The sequence below is a fragment of the Engystomops pustulosus genome, chromosome 3 (genome assembly GCF_040894005.1).
Source record: "Engystomops pustulosus chromosome 3, aEngPut4.maternal, whole genome shotgun sequence".
In the NCBI taxonomy this organism is placed as follows: domain Eukaryota; kingdom Metazoa; phylum Chordata; class Amphibia; order Anura; family Leptodactylidae; genus Engystomops; species Engystomops pustulosus.
The window spans coordinates 105,072,815-105,097,225 of record NC_092413.1 but is presented as its reverse complement, the minus strand read 5'-3'; the positions used below and the strand labels follow the sequence as shown (position 1 = coordinate 105,097,225).

Genomic DNA, 24,411 nt, shown 5'->3' with positions numbered 1-24,411 from the left:
TATAACCCCCTCACATGGCTTGTGTCCTCTCCTGTATATAACCCCCTCACCTGGCTTGTGTCCTCTCCTGTATATAACCCCCTCACCTGGCTTGTGTCCTCTCCTGTATATAACCCCATCACATGGCTTGTGTCCTCTCCTGTATATAACCCCATCACATGGCTTGTGTCCTCTCCTGTATATAACCCCATCACATGGCTTGTGTCCTCTCCTGTATATAACCCCCTCACATGGCTTGTGTCCTCTCCTGTATATAACCCCCTCACATGGCTTGTGTCCTCTCCTGTATATAACCCCCTCACATGGCTTGTGTCCTCTCCTGTATATAACCCCCTCACATGGCTTGTGTCCTCTCCTGTATATAACCCCCTCACCTGGCTTGTCTCTATGTGGATTTGAAACATTTGCAACAAAAAGTATTAAAAAAGAAGCCAAAATTTTCACCTACCAGGATAGGAAAAACTGAACATGTATCAGGAGTAAAAAGACAGGATCATACATAAGGAGCAAAAAAGAGCCGTCAAATGTCTTTAAAATTCACCTTAGAGAGACAAAACTATGATACACGTGGCCCACTGGCTACAGAGTAGAAGTCACACTCTACACACAGGAGGGGCCACTGCTACTTTATATAGTGGCATTTACACCAATATCTCATGAATGTGACTAAGTTGTAAAACTTGAAAAACATGAAATTTTGTTTTATAAAACTTTTACACATCAGTGTCGCCACCTAGGAGGGACTTGATGAAAGCTGCATTTCTGCCACATTTTTTGTCACTGTTCTTAAAAGAATCTTGTGTTATTTCTATCTATGTATGCATAGCAAACAAATACAGTGTGTGCAAGGTATAGATATAGAATAACAAGGTTGGGTTGGGAGGGACTCAGAAATGAATGAAATGAGGAAGTTCTCAGGGTTACATTCATAAGATATCTTCCCAGGGAGTCCTTCCACACCTTTCTCATACAGATAACATGGTGAGAATACATGTACTTACAACTTTAAGTGAGAAAGTTGTATGGCCAAAGCACAGAGCCTGAATTGACGACCAATGTGCGGATTAAGTCACCACAGTAATGGATTATCATAAAATACTTTATACAGTCACTGACTTAAAGATGTGATTGATGCATATTACATTGACTATGGGCTAAGCGGTCAAGTCAAAGTATAGTGTGGTAACAGTAGAGCTGTAATTAGAAATGAACAACTAAGAATCGGGAGTCAAAGTAAGAAAAAAATAATCCGTTTATTTATCTAGTCAATAAAAAAGGGGAAAAAATATTTTCATACTAAAGCATTTCCCACTTTTATTATAAGGGGTCATAGCTCCACTTTCCTGCCTCTGAAATCCTGATATTTTGGTTAAATACCATTGTGTAAACTGACCCTGAGGCTACATGTATATAATGAATAAACAGTTATTAGGTGTGGATGGAGATGATATAGCTTCTCTGTGCATGGTACAGAAATACTGGAGGAAAATGCCACTGTTGCCTTTTGTGATGGAGTCTGGCATCTTGTGCATCATTTGTTTCCTCAAATCTCAGGCCAGTGATTAAAGTACCCAAAAAGGGATTATTTTTCTCAGGCAGGGGTAAAAACCTACTGGCCAGACACAACTGATTACCTACAGTAGATTTATCTCCCTTACAAAGCACAGAATGTGCAAAATACAGTAAAGGGGAAGTATTCAATGTATTCATCAATTTGCTTATCTGTTACAGTGGATGGTTGTGGACACATTGCAAGCAATGAAGAAAGTGGAACAATAGCTTCTAAGAACTATCCTGGCACCTATCCAAACTACACCCAGTGTTCAGTGACGATCCGGGTGCCCATGGGTAAAAGTCTCTACCTGAAGCTGGCAGACCTAGATATAGAATCCCAAGACTGTGAATCTGCTCATCTTAAAATTTACAAGGGATCATCAGATGAGGAAGTTGGTAAGTTTATAAGCTTGCCCTTACCTATGTGAATATGTGTTCCCTAAAAGTGGTCAATATGTGTAAATGATGTGTAAATATGATGTACTGAATTACAGTTGATCAGTTCCTCCTACTGTCATCAGATAACATTTTGTCTCTGTACTTGCAAGAAGAAGAAATGGCACTTGGTACCTCGCACAAATATACAGAAATCAGTAATTCAGATGATTGTAAACTTTATGAAGGCAAAGTACTTTATTTTTCCTGTTCTCCCCCTCCTTTTTTTCCTTTACTTTGCAGCTTTTTCTTAGTAGTGACACAGACTGCAGATAAGTAAAAAGAGGTTATTAAAGGAAACTGGTCATCTGGGTTTGACATTACTACCTGATGATGGGTTCCAATAGCCTTTTCTATCATGAGTGTAAAATTGCTTTTTATGATCAATATTCTATGTGCTAAAAAAAACGTATAAAAATATACCTGTCTCACTGCCAGCAAGCACTATTGAGTCTTGTGGATTTCTACTTCAATCCATCGAGTCCCTGTGTAAATAAGTCATCCTTCATCTTACTCCATCATTTCCCCTCCCTCCTGCTCCAAAACTGCTCTCTCCTTCATGTCTAAGTGAGCGGACCACTGCAATCTCCTGCTGGTATGAGGTAGAGGGAGGAGGATGGAGGGGAATAAGGGAGAATGATAGAGGATGACTTGATATACAGGGACTTGGTGCATTGAAACTGACACCCACCTGACTTGATGGTGCTGTCTTGCTGGGACCCAGGTATTTTTTTTAATCTACTTTGTTTTTTTGTTACATTGAAGATTGATTATACTCATGTTAGAAAAGGCTATTGGAACCTGTCATAATGAAACTTCTTATGACTTGACTTTGTACAGATAAAGATTAAAATATTAAGTGAAATATTTAGTTGTGTAAGGTTAACTTTAAAGAAAATCTACCGTCAAAATCAAGCAAGATAAACCAGGAACACTTACTCATAGATCCAGGCATCGTGGTCGGGTGGCCTAATATGCCTGAGGAGCCACCCTAGCCCCTTTTTGATCTGGCTTTAAAGGCTGTTACAATGTCTCCCCCTCCACTCGGCTCCTTCAGCACTTCACTGCTCCCCCTGTCTGATGTAATCTTGTATAAAAGGAAGTTTCAGCACAAAGTTTATTTTAGACGGAAGGAGGCCATGGAAAACAGAAATAAGAAAATTATCACACAGTGCCTGGATCTATAAGTGACCCTGGATTATCTTGCATAGAGACTTCAGATCAGTCTTAAGTGAAATACAAATAGAAGAGTTTATTTAATAAAGTATATTACATTGTTTTCTGTTGTTATCTTTTCATTTCTGAAATGAGGGTGCAGTCATCTCTCTTGACCTGTCTGCTGGGGGAGTATTCCTGCAACCTCTGACACTATCCAATCAGAGCTGCTAGTATCAGACTATGCAGGGACACCTATTTATTCAGAAATTGTGAGTAGAAACGGCACAGTTAGAGTACATACACACGGCCGTATGCCCACCCGGCAACACAGCGGCACGGGCATATCACTGTGCGCTGGAGAGGAGGAGGTGACCGCACACACTGGGAAATATAGAGCATGCTCTATCCTGATGGAGAATATTTACTGAAAGGGACAAGTAAGAGGGCCTCTCCAGAAGTCCAGCCTGTGATCTTCACTGCTAATATTGTGACATTGTTCTGCACACTTCTAATACTCTGCTGGTTTACTTGCTGTAGATAAACTGCAGCCCACTGCTAAACTCTGAGGGGATTATAGATGAATGATGTGTTATCTCTCTTACAATTAATTAACCGTTAACAGGTTGTGTTGTGGAGCTTAAGGAGCCTGAGCATATGTCCTCTTACCCTAAGGTGACCTCTGTTTTCCGTTGTGCTTGTTTCATGCTTTGTTCATTCTGAGCTTCTACAAACAGCTGTTCATGTCACAAGACATTACCATAAGGACAATGTTGTTGCACCTTATTTTCACCATACAAGCCCCTAATTTTCTCTTAAAGGGGTTTTCCACAAACTAAAGTTGGGCCCTATCCACAGTATAGGATCTAACTTGCTGATTAGTGGGGGTCTCAGTGCTGAGACCCCCACAGATCGCGACCATCGGACCACTCGTCCCTCTGTCAGACTATTAGAGATTAATGGAGCAGAACGGTCATGCTTGGTCGTCTGCTCCATTAGTCTGATGGAGTGATGAGGGTCCGACTGGGGGTACATGGGACCCCATATTTCCGTGATCTGTGGGGGTGTCCGCATTGAGACCCCCACTGATCAGCAAGTTAGGCCCTATCCCATGGATAGGGCCTAACTTTAGTTCCTGGGATAACCCCTTTAAGAATTTTAAGACTGAGACTGGAGTTTATGTATCCTTTCTTTTCAGTAGATCAATGCATATTCCTTCAACTCCAGTTCCTAAATTGGCACAATAAGTAGGCTGGGCACAATTGAAGTGCAGCGTTTGGTTCTCTCTAGCAGTCGTAGAGATGAAGGTGTTAGCAATGTTCTTCTCCTTTGGTATAAGAACATTGGATCTCCTTTCTTCAGGGGCGTCGCTAGGTCAAAAGATCCGGGGCTCGTGCCCCGGATCTTTTGGCCAGTGCCCCGAATCTCCTCGGGTCAGCAGATCATCTGCCCGGGAGATTCCTTCCCTCTCGTTCTCATCACGATCTGTGTCCTCAGATCGTGATGAGAACGAGTGCAGGCGCTGCTTTCCCCTGCAAGGACCTAGCCTCCGGGAGTTCCAGAGGCCAAGGACCTGTGATGATGTCATGATCACATGACCTGCAGGGGAAAGCAGCGCACAGAAAGAGAGAGAGAGAGAGCTGCATCTGTGAGGTGAGAAACATGACAGGGACTAGGGAAGGGGGAGAACATTGTGGGCACATTATTTACTGGGGGGCTGTGTGAGGCACATTATTTCCTGGGGGGCTGTGTGTGAGGCACATTATTTCCTGGGGGGCTGTGTGTGAGGCACATTACTTACTGGGGGGCTGTGTGAGGCACATTATTTACTGGGGGGCTGTGTGAGGCACATTATTTACTGGGGGGCTGTGTGTGAGGCACATTACTTACTGGGGGGCTGTGTGAGGCACATTATTTACTGGGGGCTGTGTGTGAGGCACATTATTTACTGGGGGGCTGTGTGTGAGGCACATTATTTACTGGGGGCTGTGTGAGGCACATTACTTATGGGGGATTGTGTGGGGCACATTATTTACTGGGGGGCTGTGTGAGGCACATTATTTACTGGGGGGCTGTGTGAGGCACATTATTTACTGGGGGGCTGTGTGTGGGGCACATTATTTACTGGGGGGACTGTGTGAGGCACATTATTTACTGGGGGCTGTGTGAGGCACATTACTTATGGGGGATTGTGTGGGGCACATTATTTACTGGGGGGCTGTGTGAGGCACATTATTTACTGGGGGGCTGTGTGTGGGGCACATTATTTACTGGGGGGCTGTGTGAGGCACATTATTTACTGGGGGGCTGTGTGTGAGGCACATTATTTACTGGGGGGGCTGTGTGAGGCACATTACTTACTGGGGGGCTGTGTGAGGCACATTATTTACTGGGGGGATGTGTGAGGCACATTATTTACTGGGGGGACTGTGTGAGGCACATTATTTACTGGGGGGCTGCGTGAGGCACATTACTTACTGGGGGGACTGTGTGAGGCACATTACTTACTGGGGGGCTGTGTGAGGCACATTATTTACTGGGGGGCTGTGTGTGAGGCACATTACTTATGGGGGGCTGTGTGAGGCACATTACTTATGGGGGGCTGTGTGAGGCACATTACTTATGGGGGGCTGTGTGTGAGGCACATTACTTACTGGGGGGCTGTGTGAGGCACATTACTTACTGGGGGGACTGTGTGAGGCACATTATGTACTGGGGGGCTGTGTGAGGCACATTACGTACTGGGGGGCTGTGTGAGGCACATTACTTACTGGGGGAGCTGTGTGAGGCACATTATTTACTGGGGGGCTGTGTGAGGCACATTATTTACTGGGGGGGCTGTGTGAGGCACATTATTTCCTGGGGGACTGTGTGAGGCACATTATTTACTGGGGGGCTGTGTGAGGCACATTACTTACTGGGGGGCTGTGTGGGCACATTACTTACTGGGGGGCTGTGTGGGGACATTACTGGGGGGCTGTGTGAGGCACATTACTTAGTGGGGGCTGTGTGGGGGACATTTCTTGGAGCGTGTTCACACATGGCACTAGGACAGGCCTCGGTTTGATCACATATATTTTCCAGTAATACACATGTGATGGGTAACACGCTCCTGGTTTTTGTTTAAATGCAAGACAAAGGTGTGAGCGCAGCCTTACAGTATTTGGGGAGATTGTTAGGGGCGGCAGCAGGATAACACTGCCCGGGAACCAAGATGTAGGGACAATGAGGAACATAAGATGTGGTGATGGGGATTTCTCCTTTGTTCTCTGTAGCTGTATATACTGGAAGTAACCTTGTTATTGGCACAACCACATGTGAGGGGGTTATGTACAGGAGGGGGCATTACTGAAAGTGCAATACACATGCATTGGGGCCCGTGCCCCGGATCTTTTACCACCCTAGCAACGCCCCTGCCTTTCTTATGATGAGTTGGAATCCTAGCAGTCCACACAGCAAGTTATTGCCTACTTGATCATTTTGACAGTTACACCCATTGTCAACAGGGGCTGCTTAACTATAGGGGTAGCAGCCATTGCAGCTGATGTGGGGCCTGAAATGTCAGGGGGCCCTGGCAGCTGACATGACACACTAAAAAATGGAGAATGTGCACCATTATATAAATGTGTGTAAGATCGTATAAATGTGTATGAGTGAAGCACTTTGTGTGTGTGTGTATATAATTGTATAGATTTATGTGATTGTCACTCGCATGTGAGAACATACAAATATGCATATGTTTTTAAGAGTGGAGACAGGGTCCCATGCAGACCCTGCCTCCCCTAGTTACACCCTATAGTGTCAGATTTGTTTAATTTTTAGTTTTAAACTCAATAAACAGTTACTGCCGATAATACCTATTAATAACTGTAAACAGAAATAAAAACAAATGTATATACAACAGTAATTTTGCCTTATAACAACCTGTAACAAATAGTAAAAAAAAATGGTAAAGATGAGAGTACATTGCCAAATCTAGACTTGACTTCACTTTCTGTTACATGCTGAGTGATTCATGGAGTGCTGGTCCTAGGAGGTGACAACTGTGTATCTGCAGCTGGTCTCCATTAGTTATTGTCAGTTCACTAGACTCTTTGTTTCAGGTACACATCCCCTGGCCATGTGTCTTATTATTGCATGGGGTTGGTCATATAGAATTCACCTTGTATACATCTATCCAAAAGGCTGCTTTGTAATTGCATATCTGAAAAGCTCTTTAGAAATTCTTCACCACCAACAACTATTGGTGTACATATGGTATATACACCTTCTGATCTTCAAATAGTCAAGGTCAGAAATGAATATATATCCATTTATGGTTATATTTCATCACAAAAGAGCAAATCCTATTCACAATTGTCTATGGAAACAGGGATTTTTAGTGGTCTGCTACTATGTCCCTTTCGAGAATTGTGAATGGGAATCCACTTGAAATTTTCACCACAATGTTACCTGACGTGTGTTTGTTTATAAAGGACAAAGAGAGTAATTTCTACATTTTTATTTTTATCTCTTATTACAGTACACTGTCATTGTGTCTGTTTTTTTATGTATGACTTATTCTTCTGAGATCTTCATGTTTGGGTTAAAGTCATTGCTGGACAACTGATGGTTTCCTGTTATTTAGCCTATGTATGACGTAAAGAATCAGAACAAAGGTATAACATTAGACTGTATTGTGAGTACACAGGGAAGATATGTCAGAACGGATGTTAGTCTGTTATGTGCCCCCAGAAAAGGAAGCGGGAATCGTCGTACACATGTGTTATTACTGTCAGTGATGTTATTTTCAGCAGCTGAAAAATACATTCCAGGTATAGGGTTAATGATGGAAAGTTTCATTGCTTTGTAGTATGCATAGTTTTAATGTTTCAATTATACGACCAGCTGCCATTTATTAGTGTTTGCCATTAATATAGTGTTTAAATATTGTATAGAGTCTTTACTGTTACAATATGAGGTAAAATATAGCTGGTATTTCTATAATATCTGTCTCCATCCTCGACCTCTGCTCCTTCCCTTGGGCTCTGAGTATGGATAGTGATTTAGTCTTGATGAATTGGAAGGTCCATCAGTTATTTGCAGCAACAAGCCCTGAGAGCAGAATGAAGGGAGAGGAAAGATAAAGGTGACTGTGCCCCTCATGGTCAGACTGCCCTTATCTGCCTCAGACTGTGAGTGCTTTAATCCTCTGTGCCTGTCTGTAGCTCGCCTTCTAGATTGTGCCTGACACCTCTATTACTTCTCTCTGTGATTATGGATCTCCTCCAGGGTAGCTGTGTCTGCTATCTATACTCTCGGTGTCATCAATAGCCACTGGCTTGTAATGCTACTGGCTTCTTACGTGGACTAAATTATCTATAAGTTATGTCATGACTGAAAAGGACACTGTCATCCGCTTTTTACCAAATAAACCATCAGCACTCTGAGGAATTCTGTCTTTAATTTAATCTTCTATAATAACTAGAACCATGAGTTTATGCCTTACTTATGGCTGAAACAGCTGTCTGTGATTGGGCCGTTAATTGCGGACATGCAGGCACTTCCATATTGCCTGAGCTCTAGAGACTGCCATTACAGATATGATTTACTGCAGTCTCTTGGCCAAGGGCAGCAGTGGTCGAGGGTATTGATTGACTGATTGAGGTCTATGAAGAGTTTTCCAGACATAAAGTGTCCAAATTGTAAGTGTAAACACCATTATTGCATCTACTACTAACAATAGATGATATCACAAAGGTGTTATCTTCACTTGTAATCTAATGAGCTGACTGCTACATGGAAAATCCCTAAAAATTGTCAAATGTTAGTCACTTATAAAGTCAGAGTTGCCCGAGTCAAAATCACAGGTTCTACTACTTTATATTATATTAGCCATAAATCCTGGCACTGAAATAACTTCTCTTAGCTATAACAAAATAGAATGAGTTAACAAAAAAATATTTTACATGTATCTATCTGTCTCTGACCATCTCTGTCGGTGACCGTCTCTGACCCGCTCTGTCACTTTTGTCTATAGGGAGATTTATCAGAAGTGCAGAACTGCTCTAGTTGCCCATGGTAACCAATCGGAGCTCAAGTTTCATTTTTGCACAGCTGTTTATAAAACTACAGCTGATCTCTGATTGGTTTCCATGGGCAACTGAAACCGTTTTACCTCAGACGCTTCTGATAAATCTCCCCCTATCTCTGTATCTCTGTCTATATTACCTCATTCATGAGTTGTCGAATACTCATTGCCTATAGTAACCAATCAAAAATCAGAGCTCATATTAATGGCCTGTGGCAGAACGGCAACCAATCGTGGCTCAGCTTCCAACTGCCACAGCAGCAGACAATGGCTCCTGTATATGCTGGTTAATAAGTGTATTTTGGAAAGCTCAGGGTGAAAATTTCGGCTCAAAGTCTTTGACGTTCCCTGAGTACCGGGAACGACTGTACAAAATTTGGTGCTCAAACGTGACTATGCAGATTTCTTTAGCAGACACACACACACACACACACACACCTTTATATCATAGATATAAAATTCCTAAAACATATGTTAAACAAATGAACACTGTTGAAAAGCTGGTAATTTTCAGATACCTGGAAACCACCTGTAAGCTCTTTATTTGGGATATGTAGCTTTTCATTTGGGGCACACAATACAAATGCCCAGTGCCGACTACAATGGATTTTGATCCCTTTACACCATAAATAAATCAATGTCTTCTGCTTTTGTACTTTTTTATGGTTTTGTTTCTGAGTATTTGGTTTTACTACTTTGATATTCCTCGAATGTTAATAGAGATGAGAGTCCAGAGCAATGTAATGGAGTCTGTTTACTTTGTAACCATGTTGCTTGGGAGTAGTAAATGTCTTCTGTTATGTTGTGCTTACCGGTATAAGTGGTATAAGACTACCGTAACTTCTATTTCATAACTTGCATTATATAGGTTTTAAAGTTTTCTTCAGGAATATGAATTATTTTATATACTGTATGGTTATAGGGGCTTTAAAAAATAAAATCGCTCCCATGGTGCTGCCCATTACTTGCCGGCTTTATTTTTTGTATACAGAGACCGTCATCGACATACAACTACAGCCGCATTCCTGCTACTGCATGAGGTTCAGTGCACTAGCGGGAGGGCAGCTGTATATGTGCATCTACAGCTTCTAAATACATTTAGAATCTGTAGATGCGCATAACCGCCATCTTCTGTTTACAAACAGAAGCCAGCAGTGACGAGTAGTGCCATGGCAGAATGGGAGCAGGGAGAGACGCAAGTATAAGTTCTTTTTCATTTTTAACACTCTCCACCCCCCCCCCTTCCCAACACTATATAAAATGTTTCATATTCCCAGACAACGCCTATAAATAAAGCCCTACTGTGTGTGATGGTAACGGTTACAGGGCCATGCATCTATAGCTGAGATTTGTGTAATAGTACACATTGCCACCCCATGTTCTCTAGTCATGAAGGTACATGAAGCTTATTAAGATTCTCAGAATATCTTATTCTATAGGTTATCTGAACAAAAATATTAAAAGTTTTTAAATCTTTATATTTTTAGCTAGCTATTGTGGAAACCAGAATACGGCATTGAAAGAGCTTTACCTGGACACCAATGAAGCCAAGATCCGATTTGAGAGCAGACTCCATGTGTCAGGCCGTGGATTTTTAATCAACTTTGCCAGTAGCGATCATCCAGGTAATGAAAGTAACTATACTGCATCTTTTATATTTTTATTTATATACATTAGTTTAAAAATACAGAGCACAAAAGTCACTATCATGACATTTCTATTATCTTATTTCCCAGTTAATAACACTTTGTGGCATATGTCTAGGGAATTTCTTCTCACTGGTGGATAGCACAAATAGGAAACATCCCATTTCATCTTCCTTTGTCTGTTTCTTGCTAGTTACATTGACAGCAGTTGTAGTAAATTTTATTTTAAGAGACCCATGTAGAAATATAAAAAGTTATCTTTTATCTTTCTCTTCCGTTACCGAAGTATATTTTGGATATACACATGGCAGATAGGATGAAGATAAAATGATGATGTTTTTTACGTATTGTAGATGGGGACATAAAGTTAACCAGTCAGGGCGATTAAAGACTCTAAACCAGCCACAGATCCTTATCCACCAGTGGTTTAGTGTCCCAAATTGCCTTTTTTCTTCTCTATGGCCACAAAAAAAAACAACAAACGTATATAGTTCAATGAATCACAACGCATGAGTCCCATGCACCTTATAGAAGTCAACTCCTGGGTGATTTGTGACACTAAACCACAGGTCCACAAGGACCTTCAGTTGGTTTAATGTCTTGACTGGTTCTCTTTTAAGCTTATGTTTATTGATATCCTAATAATAATACTGTACACTGTAAACCAACAACGGCTTGCCCACCATATAACAGAAGGTTCTTCCTAATATCAAAGGCTACATTCACACAACATTATGAAAACATTGCCGCACAGAGCGATTCGGTGCCTCACACGTGTGGCACCGTACCACTCCGTACATGAGAAAACGATGGGACATGTCCCATCTTTCCCCATGTTACGGGCCATGCGCAATGGATCGCTATGGTGAGGGGAGGGGGACCCTCCTGCTCTCCCTTTGCGGCCGACATATTCCGGGGCATACGTCAGTGTGCATGTAGCCTTAGCATTAAGAGCTTTTTTGTGTACATTGTGTACAGACAGAATGAAATTGTCTTATCTTGTGAAATGTAAATTTATTTTTTTTCTTTGACAACAGATTTGATCACCTGTCTGGCCCGATCCAACCATTATACAGATATTGAATACAGGTAAAATTTTTACAGTGGCTGTAGGATTACTTTCTCTAGGTAAAATCCATAGTTGGCTTTGCATTGTTATATATAACAAAATGAATTTGGACTATACGTGAAGTGAATGTCTCCCTACATAAACTGGACATACATGCATATCTTCCATCTATGTCACATATAACATACAATCTGTATTGCATTGTTTTTTGCAGCAGGTTCTGCCCAGCTGGCTGTAGAGATGTAGCAGGAGATATATCGGGGGATGTGAAAGAAGGATATCGAGATGTAAGTATTAAAATACTTTGTTGAATACTGTTGAAAATACTGTTGAAACTAATTTTGTATGGTTTGGGGATTGAGAAAACCTCAGAAGGACTTATCAACCCCTTGCTACATTGTTTTGTTTACCGGTGCTATTATTGCTTGTGAGAAAGTACATCAATTGGTAGGTGAGATGTATATGAAACTCCTCATGTCAAGGTCAGGTGGCTGTGGTAAAGTACAGACTGAAAGCCAGTGACTTTAATGAAAAGCTTGCAAGTACCCACCCGTCATGCTGATACAGTCACCACCCAACCACATGAAGGAAGCTGAGATTAGTGACCTCTAAGATCTCACCCCCCATGTCACATACTGATTGCTTGGTGTGTCCCACAAGTCCTTTGAAGATCCTCAGCTGACTGAAGAAACAAAACCAGAAGCCGTCAGATTGCCACACCTGACAATTATAGATGACGGTGATCAAAATGACATTAGAGCTCTCGGTGCTCTCCCCATGTCCATAAATTGTACTGTCTGCTTTCCCAACAATGGGTGACTGATAATTCCGAGTTTCAGTCATTATACTTACAGGACTTTGTTGTCTCAGATGTGCTGAGGGAAGTCTGTAACCAAGTATCCATATTTGTCACCCTGAAACTATGATCCAGCAGGGCTTGTGTACAACATCATATGCTGTTTATCATGTATGTCCTATGTATGATGACACGTTCATGTATCATTCCAGTTTCTGGGTAGTTCAACAGTATTATTACTTGGACAGCCTTTAACCCTTTTATTCATTCTTACATAGTTTTCAATATTCTATAAAATGTTTGTCACATTAAAAACTGTAAGAATTTTTGTAAAACTGCACTTACATTTCACTTTATTTCTAAGGATCTGCTGTGTCATGGCTTAGCAGAATCATGGCCCAGAGCATGTATTCTATCTTTAACATTTTCAGCAAGATCCTAGTATGAATAGAACAAATACTTGGTGTTCTTTTTTGCATTCTTTCACACTATGAATTAAAGGCGATTACAGTTTGCAAAAGCTTCTTTCCTGCATTTAAAATCCAAGGACAAAGATTTGGGTGAATATCTCTTAGTTGCTAAAGTATCTGTGTGATCTTGGTTATGTTGTTTCTCAGCCAAAGCTGGTTATGTAAATTTCATTCTGTGGAATTTGCTGTATGTAGGCTTTAGTTCTACACCAGACTGGTAGTGGCTCTGTGGTCAGCATTGTTACCCTAAGGCTATTTGTGTGGCATTAAGGTAAATGTGATATGGAAAAAATAATCTAGATAATTTGTTTTTGTGCAGAAATCACTCAATACGGAAAATAAAATGTTGATGATGTTGCTTTTTTTATGCGTCATTGCTGATTTTCTATGCATTATTTTACATTGAAGCCTATGGGCATATGAAAATCTGCATCACAAAGAATTTTGCTTCATATACTGTCAGGTCAGGTAAAACAAAAAAGGTAAAAAAAAAATTGCATGTAAATCCTCAAAAACGCACCATAAATAACACAAACGGGCATCAAAAAGGCACATTATAAATTAGCATTTTTGATGCAGATTTCAGGCTGATTTTTCACATGACAATCCATAACATGTGAAGATATCCTAAAGGGGTTATTCTGTGAAAGAAATGTAAAGGTTTCTAGGCATCCAATGAAATTAATCCTGAGGGTATGTGTCATTAAAAAGAAAAGATATAGTGAGCTCCTCTAGGGAAATGGACAGCTGTAAGCAAAGTTTCTGTACTGTGAAATATGCTGGTGCTGTACGAGAAGCAAACATTTACTTGGCAGAGAAAGTTATCAGGAGTCCGATTGTGTGGAACCTTCAATTCTGACATTTTTCCTATATTTTCATGTTCAGACAAGCCTTGACTAAGATCCACCATTTACAATCCTAATATACATTTATTGCTGATGCCAGGAGCATAGTTATAATGTCCTAAAATAGACTCCCATATACTTATATCCTTAACAGCTTGGAAATAATCTATTCAGCTATGAGCGGTTGAGTAGACAAGTGAGCTGTCCATGTGAAGCTAGATGCCTGCACTGTAGTCTGCCTTGTGTTTGTGCATGGCTGGACAGCTGACAGACAGGCTGCCTAAGTAAATCCATTCCATCTTCAGCACAGACAGATGTGGCAGGATAGTAACACCTGACAGAGGTCTGCCATAGTGTCCTGAGGATGACGGACAGGCCGGCTATTATTCCTATAAACAAGATCATTTCTCGGCTCTTTCCTCCACAGTCAGCATTAAAAACACTTTCTGTCTATTTTTCTCATCGGCATCCTATATTGTGTAGCAATGTGTTCTGTTGTCTCCTCCAAGAATCAAACCTTGCATATAGATTGCATCCCTGTGTGGTTGTAGCAACTTTTAACATATTTGTGATGTAAACTTTTTGGAAAAAAAAAATTATATATTTATGAAAACACTCTTAGTAAGGCTACATTCACACTAACGTATGGGGGGCGTATATACGGCCGACGTATATACGGCCGATATACGTCCCCCATACACTCCTATGGGCGCACGGCACCCTACGGGAGCGGTACGGAGCAGCACACGTGCGGCACCGTACCGTTCCGTACCCGGGAAAAAGATAGGACCTGTCCTATCTTTTCCCGTAATATGGCGCCGTGCGCCATAGGTTGCTATGGAGAGGGGTGGGGGTGAGCTGCGCTCACCTCCTCCTCCTCTCCCTGTACGCTGCCGTTGCCCGCTACGGTACGGTACGGGCGGGCAACGGCAGTGTGGATATAGCCTAAGGGTAGGGTCGCCTTTGGCCCAGTGAGCATTGCTATGCAGTCGAGTTCATTTTGAATGGTGTGTTGTAGTTGTTTCCTTTCAACAATTTCTGTTTAGCAATATGTTTTAAGTAAAATTATTTTCTAACAGCTTCTTAAAACAGTAAAATATCATGATACAAATGACCAAACATTTACCAATCTTTATTTGCAGACTTCATTGCTGTGCAAAGCAGCAATTCACGCTGGTGTTATTGCTGATGAACTCGGGGGTCAGATTCACCTCACCCATTACAAAGGTGCAAGTAGATACATAGGAGTCATGGCCAATGGAATTGTTTCAAAGGAGTAAGTTAAAAATGTTAATTGATAAACCCTACTGCTTCTATCTTATTTAACTTTTCAGTATATGGCCGGTCTTAAAATTCTCATTTTGATGTGTTTAAGATTTAACTTCAGAGAGTATATTGTTTTGCCGTTCTTAAACTTGCTATAGGTTTGCTTTGGTAATAAATCATGAAAAAATTTGAGCCATTTTAAAATTTGTTGAATAAAATGTATGTAAAGGAGTCCGACATTGTAACTTGTTGTGAGCAGCAGATAAATAGACTTGTATATAATGATGTATCCGCTGCCTAGCTAGAAGTAATTCGGTGTCCATGTTTTCCAAGTCAGAGTTCTACATACATTTCCATGACATGGTAATATGCATATAGTAATGGTATGAGTTGTAAGGATATAGTTATGAATGGCTTCCTTACAGTGCCGCCCTGACCTTGGCACTCTGACTAAAGTAATTAGCAGTGCCCTTCATGAGTGTGGGCTCACAATAGTGTCCTCTGTCATAGACCAATAATGGGCATTGTTAGGGGTTAAATGCTAAAGACTTGTGTCAATAAGACGAGGTAAATACAGTACAAATACCAAAGACTACAGGCTGGAATTCCCTCTGTCCTTTATTTATTTAAGAGGAAAGTAACTGCATATAAAAAACATTGCTGCTGTAGGTGAAATGTAATGTTACATTGCAACTATTCAAGTATGTTCTACAGATTGTTAACCACTACTTGAACAAGGGGTACATAGTGGGAATTCCTCTTGTAATAATAATACATCTTATATACAGCCATTATATTCCACAGTACTTTACAGATTATTGGGTACATGTACAAACAAAATGATACATTACAGAGCAATAACGTGAAATGGTAGAAGTGAGGGCCCTGCCCTCAAGAGCTTGCGATCTCTGGGGTTGTGTTTATCACCTTACACCTTTAAAACATTCCTACTATGCTATGTGCACATGACCATGTGTGGACAGGGCATAGTACACAGCTGGGTGAAAAGCAAAGTGACCATGCTGCAAATGGAGTTGAATATGGGACATGCCACCCGGCTCGGGGTGCTGGGGTGTCATATACCACTATGGGGGGCTGTGATCGGATCGCAAATTGTGCCACCAACTCACGGCTCTATTACAGTCGTGTGAACACAGTCTGATGAGAGTAGAGCTACATTTATCCCCTGTCATAAATTAGGTGATTTTATTTTGTAGTTATGTTTTCAAACTGTGTGTAAATATAACCACTAGGCACTATACTACATTAGACAGGTTAGTTTTCACTTAAAAACAAGCTGTTTTTGGTATATTGTGAGTATTCTTAAACCGGACGCTTGACAGAAGAGGAAATGATATGCCCCCTATCTCCGCTGGCTTTGGAACAGCTGTTATGTCACCACAAGATAGGACTTTAAATGCAGCCCCTAAAAACTGAATAAACATGACAATGATCTGTGACACTGTGAGTACTCTACACAAACATACAAAGGGCAAAGGCCTGATTGCTGAATGATCATCTGTCATGTGGGACAATGATAGGAGCAGCACTCTGTATGCTGTCACATAATGAGATTACCCGCCTTGAGAAGGAATGCTTTGTCTAGCTGCTACTAATCTCTTTTGCTCTTTTGTTTTATTTTGCAGTGGATCACTTTCAGATCGGAGATTTGTGTTTAACAGTCTTGGTAAGAATAATGTACTGTAAACATCTACATGTGTCCTTGTAGCTGAACTTGTGTGATCTGTTCATTCCAGGTCAGGTTTTACAATAACAGTGGGCTGCCTGATGTGCTTATACAATGCAGTTTAGCTGTCACAACAAGTGTTTAATAGGAAAAAACATTTCATTAATTGCAAATTAACTACAAATAAAGTTGTAATAAAAGAACAAAACATATATCCACCCTGTGTGACCATTGCCTCCAGTCACCATGACGTGCGGATATGGGTTGGACCCTCACTTTATTTTGAAACAACTTAGACGGTGTCTGGAAAAAATACGCAACCGCATAACTTAATGGGTCAAAGTGCCCACAGCTTTATTAAAATCACTGTAATAAAACAATCAGTGGAGGAGTCAGATGACATGCTAGGGGTGGGATTCACCAATACCTCAATCCATAGCTGTCTGACATACAGCACCCGGCCAGACAGCAATAAAGGGGGTGGCACACTGTGGCTGCCATTCTAGCAGAGCCAGTATACTTTAAGGGCACCAAAGACCCTATTGAAGATTATCCCTTGTTCTTCACTACCGTGCCTGCCCCTGGCTGCTTTTACCATTACTGGACCCTTGAGGCTGGCCACTTCCAGCCTGTTCACCACCATGAGGTTTTATATCCTTTATAAACTAAATTAATCCACCAATAGCTTGCCTGCACCTTCCACCTGACTCCTCCACCGGCACCCAAGAGGCCATTTGACACCTTAAATGGACTTGACTGCCACCAAACCACAAAATCCTATCAATAGGAATACAATGGGAGAACTAAGAAAGTGTTGAGAAAACTACCAACACAACCAACCTGCACAAACTAGCGGCATTGTGGGACCCCCAAACTTTTACAGATATACTCTACTAAAACGTGTCTGACAATATAGTGAAACAGGATACAGTACAGCCAAAATCTGTAATGAATAATGCCTGGGGAGCTAAATACATTCCGAAAAGTACTATACACCAAAAGCAGCTAGAACTCCATCCTCCCCACCTGTGGGAATATCTCACTGTATCTCCTGTAACTTTTTTGTTTCTGCATTCAGGCCCATGTAACAAGACAACAATAAATACTGTACCTAGTATCTAGAGAACCACTAGTCATACTTCAATACATAGCTGGGAGCAGATACACGAGGAGACATGGAGACGCTCCTGTGGTAATTATTAATTCCTAAGATAGAAAGTCTTCTCATATAAGATGTTGTAGCTGAGTCTGACCAAGTACATGGTGTGCAGTGGCGTAACTACCGCCGTAGCAGCCATAGCGGTTGCTACGGGGCCCGTGAGCTTCAGGGGCCCGGGCAGTGGCACAATCACAATGTCTGCAACTGCGCTGCATTTCCGGGTCTGAACGCCGCCCGGGCCCTGCTATACGGCGCATTAAGGTAAAGATCAATCCCATGGCCCGCCCCCTCTTTATCCCGCCCGCCCCGGAGTTTCTGACCTGACCGTTCGCAACGCGGGTGCCCGGTCCTCTCCAATGCTCCCGCGGCTGCCCGGCCGGCACGGTGCTCTCGCGGCTGCCCAGCCGGCACACTGGTCCGGGAGCTGCCCATGGTCCTCCACACTGCTCCTGTGGTTGCCTGCCCTGCATAATGTACTCATGGCCGCGCGGCCGGTAGCCTGGTCCTAAGGCCACGCGGCCGGCACACTGCTGCCCGGCTGGCATGATTCTCTCACGGCTGCTTGGCCGGCACACTTCTCCTGCAGCCGTCCGGCCGGCACACTGGTCCGGGAGCTGTCCGCCGGCACTCAATGATGCTCCCGCGGCTCACCGCCCTCAATGCTGCTCCCGCGGCCGCCCGTCCTGGCACCCTGGTCCCGCGGCCGCCCTTCCTCCACACTGCTTCCTCGGCCGCCATGTTGCTGCCGTGGCTGCCCGGCCGGCACACTTCCTAGGCTGGCAGGATACCTGACCGACCCACCCCACTACACATCAGCCGGTCTGCTAGAAATGTAAGTCCCTAAATATGTGTGTATAGTTAATGATTGTATGCTATATATGTGTATGTGTGTGTATATGCTGTGTGTGTACGCGGTGTGCGTGTGTGTATGGTGTGTGTATATGCTGTGTGTGTGTGTGTATGCTGTGTGTGTGTGTGTATGCTGGGTGTGTGTGTGTATGCTGGGTGTGTGTGTGTATGGTGGGTGTGTGTATGCTGTGTGTGTGCTGTGTGTGTGTATGCTGTGTGTGTGCTGTGTGTGTGTATATGGTGTGTGTGTGTGTGTATATGGTGTGTGTGTGTGTGTGTGTGTGTGTGTATATGGTGTGTGTGTGTGTGTGTGTGTGTGTGTGTATATGGTGTGTGTGTATATGTTGTTTGTGTGTATATGCTGCATATACTGAATGTGTGATTATATGCTGTATGTATATGCATTTTGTGTGTGTATATACTGTATATATACACAGTATATGGTGGGTGGGTGTGTATATGTGTGTGTGTGTATGCTGCGTTAATGCTGTGTGTGTGTATATGCTGTGTGTGTATATGCTGTGTGTGTATATGGTGTGTGTGTGTGTATATGGTGTGTGTGTGTGTATATGGTGTGTGTGTGTGTATATGGTGTGTGTGTGTATATGCTGTGTGTGTATATGGTATGTGTGTATATGCTGTGTGTGTGTATATGCTGCATATACTGAATGTGTGATTATATGCTGTATGTATATGCATTTTGTGTGTGTGTATATACTGTATATATACACAGTATGTGTGTATATAGACAGTATGCATGCAACTTTGATGCATATATACTGTATGTATGTACAGGGAGTTTGTATATACTGTATGTATTAGTGTATAAATGTACATATGAGTATATAAATGTGTGCATATGAGTGTATACGTATGTTTGTGTGGACGAGTGTATAAAAGTGAGTGTAGAATGTTATGTTGTGTATTTAAGTGTGTAAATGTTAGTGATTGTATAAACGTGTGTGTATGTATGAATATTTTTAAGGGGGGCCCAATGCAAAAATCTGCTATGGGGCCCTGCTTCTCCTAGTTACGCCACTGATGGTGTGTGATGTGTATGTGGTGACAGCAGAGTGATATAACCTGGTAAACCCCAGTGTTGTACTTGCTGAGTCTGTCAGACATGTTTCTTTCTGTTCTTGTAGGGAGATAAAAAGAAAGAGAGATACAGGACAGGAAGTGACATCTACTCCTGAGCCCCTCCCATCTCACATTACTACACTAACCTCCTACATCAATACTAGTACATAAAATTCAAACGTTATAGGTCCCCCCTTACCACTCTCATGTTTCAGCTTCTCCTATGGCTGCCTAGTTGTCATTCTTCGTGAGGTGTATAGACACGTCATTACTGCAAAACATTGAGGTGGACCAGGGTGATAACCCTAGAGCTGAATGTAATAAATGGGTGAGGATACATTGCTAATGTTGTTAATCAACGACTGAGTCCAGGGATAGGGTGGACACCTCCAAGGTATGTGTGTAAACCACAAATGAAGCATCCAAGGAAGCAGCACTCCAATACAATTTGATTAGTTTATTAACTAACCATTTACCATGGAGAGACTGAAATGTAATCACATTTTATTGGAATGCTGTTTTCTTGGATTCTTCATTTCTAATTTAGTGTATATAAGTATAAGTGCCCCATTTTGTACATGAATCAATATATAATAGTTTTAATGACTTCACCTGTGCTTTCAGAACCACTACATACCACCACTTTACTTCTTGGCCTTAATGAGAACACATTTGGCCTTGAAGAATACTTTAGCAGGCTTCAGATCAGTTATTAGCATGGCCTGGCAAGGAAAGTGGAGGATTTGAGAAATCAGTCACCTGAGGTCAGAATGCATCTGCAGCTGCTTTGTAAAATAGTTAGCTTGTTCAGGCAATGTTGTGAAGGTTACTCAAATTCCACATTTTAAATCTGCCTTCAGGGCTGCCCCATCTGATGTACTGTCCAATGGCTGGATGTGCAGCAAGGTTACATCATTTTATGCAGGGATATTACTTCAGCATGAATCGGGTCACTAAATAATTGAATATCAGTAACATATACCATATACATAAGAAATACATGGGAAATGACCCTCACATTTGTATAGAAATCATCTGCAAACTGGTTTCTTCCCATCAGGTCACGTGTGTTTAAAGGAAATCTACCATTAAAATCTGGCGTGCTAAACCAGAAGCACTTCCTCATAGATGTAGATACTGTGACTGTTATATTCTCATATTTGTTATCCATGGTCTCATTCCTTCTTATTTTAAAATGCTGCTAATGACCCAGAAGGGCTCTGAATGGGGGTGGTGTTACCAGATCCCCTGCATGCTGTTGCTTCACAGGCTCTTACACTGTCTCACGCTCCCCCTGCTCCCTCAGCACTTCTCCCTCCCTCTGCCTGCTATAATCTCATATATTGGACGGCCAAACAGTCACTTTAGCAGCCTGTGAAGCTGCAGCACAGAGTGGCTAGCATGATTTTAAAAGTTGACCTAACTTGCTGATCAGTGCCGAGACCCCCACAGATCGCGAAAACATAAGAGTAATGAAGCAGACGGCCGTGCATGACAGTTCTGCTCCATTAATCTCTATGTCGGCGCTCGGCAATTTCCATCAGCTCCATAGAGATTAATGGAGCAGAACTGTCATTCACGACTGTCTCCTCCATCCGTTGTCTAGGAGTCGTACCGCACACCGATACTATGATCGCTTCAGGTGCTCTGGATAGGGTCCGTATCCCATATGTAAATAAACTGTGGAATCCAGTCACACTGATTCTAGTTGCTTTTTAGTAGTTTTATTTAGTAATGCAAATATGTGTAACGTTTCGGTCAATCCCTAACCTTCGTCGGACACAATTAAACGGTATGTATGACGTGCATTGCTGCTGTGCAGGCGGGTAGCGCTGGAGGGAATGGTGGGGAGTCCGCTCTGTGGTGGGGAGCGCTCCGTTTAATTGTGTCCGACGAAGGTCAGGGATTGACCGAAACGTTACACATATTTGCATTACTAAAAAGCAACTAGAATCAGTGTGACTGGATTCCACAATTTGTCTCCTCCATTAGTCTGAGGAGCGGGGAGTGGTCCATCGGGTCTCAGCACTAATACCCCCACTGATCAGCAATTTAGGCCCTATCCCGTGGATAAGGCTTAACCTGTCTTTGTGGGAAAACCCCTTTAAATCTGCATAAGTTTTTTCTGTCATATACTTAACCAGATTTACATATTCATGCTTTTCATCTGTCAACATATATCATCTTGATCATGGAGATATTGGCCAATTGATCAGAAATGGGTGTGCCCTCCTTGTTAAGCAAGATGTCTCCTCGTATATTGACCATGAATGCATTAAGAGGATGATCACCACTGGCATATTCTAGAGTTACTTGTAGAGTACATAGCTGTTTCCTGAGATCAATGAAGACATTCATGCCAATAGAACAGTTAGCAAAAGCTTTATTCTAATACCTACTTCATCTTGTTTAGATTGTAGCACTTCTCTTACTGGAGGTCATGGAGCAGACAAATTTTCAGCTACCTCATCCTGGGAGTGGAGCAGCGAGACTGGTGAAGTAATCCAATGGTCTCCTGGAAGGGCACAGCTCAACACCCTAGGTACATCGTGGGCATCAACCCATGAGTCTGATAGGGAATGGCTCGAAATTGATTTGGGAGACAAAAGGAAAATAACTGGTAAGTCCTCAATGGTCCCCCAAAGCAAGTCTGTGGGTAAACATTTTGTTTGGGAGGACTTTTATATATGACATCTGTGAAGGTCTGACCCCTATTGACTGAAGGGGTGTGGCAGCACAGAAGTAGCATGGATTCATTTACTGTGACCTGTTGTGTCACTGCAACTCTCAACTATAAGCAGGAGCACACCTACCATCAGGCGAGTTGAGAATCTTGCCTCAGGCGGCAGCACCCCCTGGTGGACGAGGGGGGCGGCATCATGCAGGCAATGATGCTAGTTAAAATTACTATGATGGCGACATGTCCTTTCTGGGAACTATTAAGCAGGATGAGGAGGCGGTAAGTTGGCCTATAAAGACTAACTGTGCTGTGCGCAATGATCCAATCGGAGTGTACGCTGCAGGGCACAGTGTCAGGACTCAGAAGCCGCCAACACTGTCCCTCTGTGTGATCCTCTGTGAACAGAAGCGCAGCAAGCCACAACCAGCGATTTTATCCATGTGCAGGTATATTAATAAAGTTCACAGCTGCACCACTTTAAGAAGCTTAGTTTGGGTGCTCGCCCTTTACAGTGGTTTGACTCTCCACCTCTTCATACATAAAAGTAAAAAATAGGCTGCACACCACAATATAAAAGAGTGGGTACTTTATTCACCCAAGTGCTACGTTTCGGATCCTCTTCAGAATCCTTTCTCAAGCCAAGTGCCAAGGATACAAGTTCATTCTTATATACAAATCTCTTTGTATATAAGAATCATGTGACATTATCATGTGATCAAATGCATATCTCAACACAGCAATACATATTCCATGTGATCATAATGTGTACATTCAAAAACACATTTTTACTTTCCAGCAGTGACTTTTATCAAATCCATAAAACATCATTTATTTAGTGCAAGTGAAGGATTGTACCTCACACATTACACAGCTCTTAGATCCTGTTCCCTGGAATCCTAATAATCCCACTATGCATGTCTGCAGGTGTAGAAACACTTCCTGGTAGAACCAGCCAATCAAATCTCCCTATTCCCATCACACCCCTACTATGCCTGCCGTGAGACACAATCTGGCGCATGTGCCTAGACACCTTCTATTATGAGGAATAACTACAGATTCTGCCATATTGTTTCTGGGCAACAATGCCCTAACTCCAAAGCCTTATGTTCAGGATTGTTCCAAGCACCGCTTAGCTGTATAAAACATCCTTCATGGGAGGACACCGTTATGGGAGACGCTATCTTGGTGCCGGCACAACGCCAACAAGATAGCGTCTCCCATAACGGTGTCCTCCCATGAAGGATTTGAAAACCTGTGTAACCAGTCCAATCCGAAATATCTAAAATGTCTCCTGATGTAAATTTTTTTAGTTTAGAAATCCCCCCCTATGGAGATTGCCCCCAAAGAATGCACAAAAGAGGACAAGGAACAGAATAGTCTGCGCCAGATTGTGTCTCACGGCAGGCATAGTAGGGGTGTGATGGAAATAGGGAGATTTGATTGGCTGGTTCTACCAGGAAGTGTTTCTACACCTGCAGACATGCGTAGTGGGATTATTAGGATGCCAGGGAACAGGATCTAAGAGCTGTGTAATGTGTCAGGTACAATCCTTCACTTGCACTAAATAAATGATGTTTTATGGATTTGATAAGTCACTACTGGAAAGTAGAAATGTATTTTTGAATGTACACATTATGATCACATGGAATA

General features: G+C 42.2%; 1 protein-coding gene across 4 annotated transcripts in view; it reads left to right on the top strand.

Annotated features, from left to right (window-relative positions):
* Positions 1-24,411, top strand: part of DCBLD1 (discoidin, CUB and LCCL domain containing 1) — an 81,257-nt gene that overhangs the window by 44,880 nt on the left and 11,966 nt on the right. For 2 of the 4 annotated variants that reach the window (XM_072141712.1, XM_072141710.1), the window contains exons 2-8: positions 1,732-1,950; positions 10,702-10,839; positions 11,898-11,949; positions 12,144-12,216; positions 15,183-15,316; positions 16,953-16,993; positions 22,495-22,701. In XM_072141712.1, the coding sequence (XP_071997813.1) occupies positions 1,845-1,950; positions 10,702-10,839; positions 11,898-11,949; positions 12,144-12,216; positions 15,183-15,316; positions 16,953-16,993; positions 22,495-22,701 (751 nt within the window). In that variant the 5' untranslated portion in view covers positions 1,732-1,844. Of the gene's footprint in view, positions 1-1,731; positions 1,951-9,462; positions 9,501-10,701; positions 10,840-11,897; positions 11,950-12,143; positions 12,217-15,182; positions 15,317-16,952; positions 16,994-22,494; positions 22,702-24,411 lie in introns of those variants that run through there. The other 2 variants (XM_072141711.1, XM_072141713.1) reach the window with 2 other exon arrangements.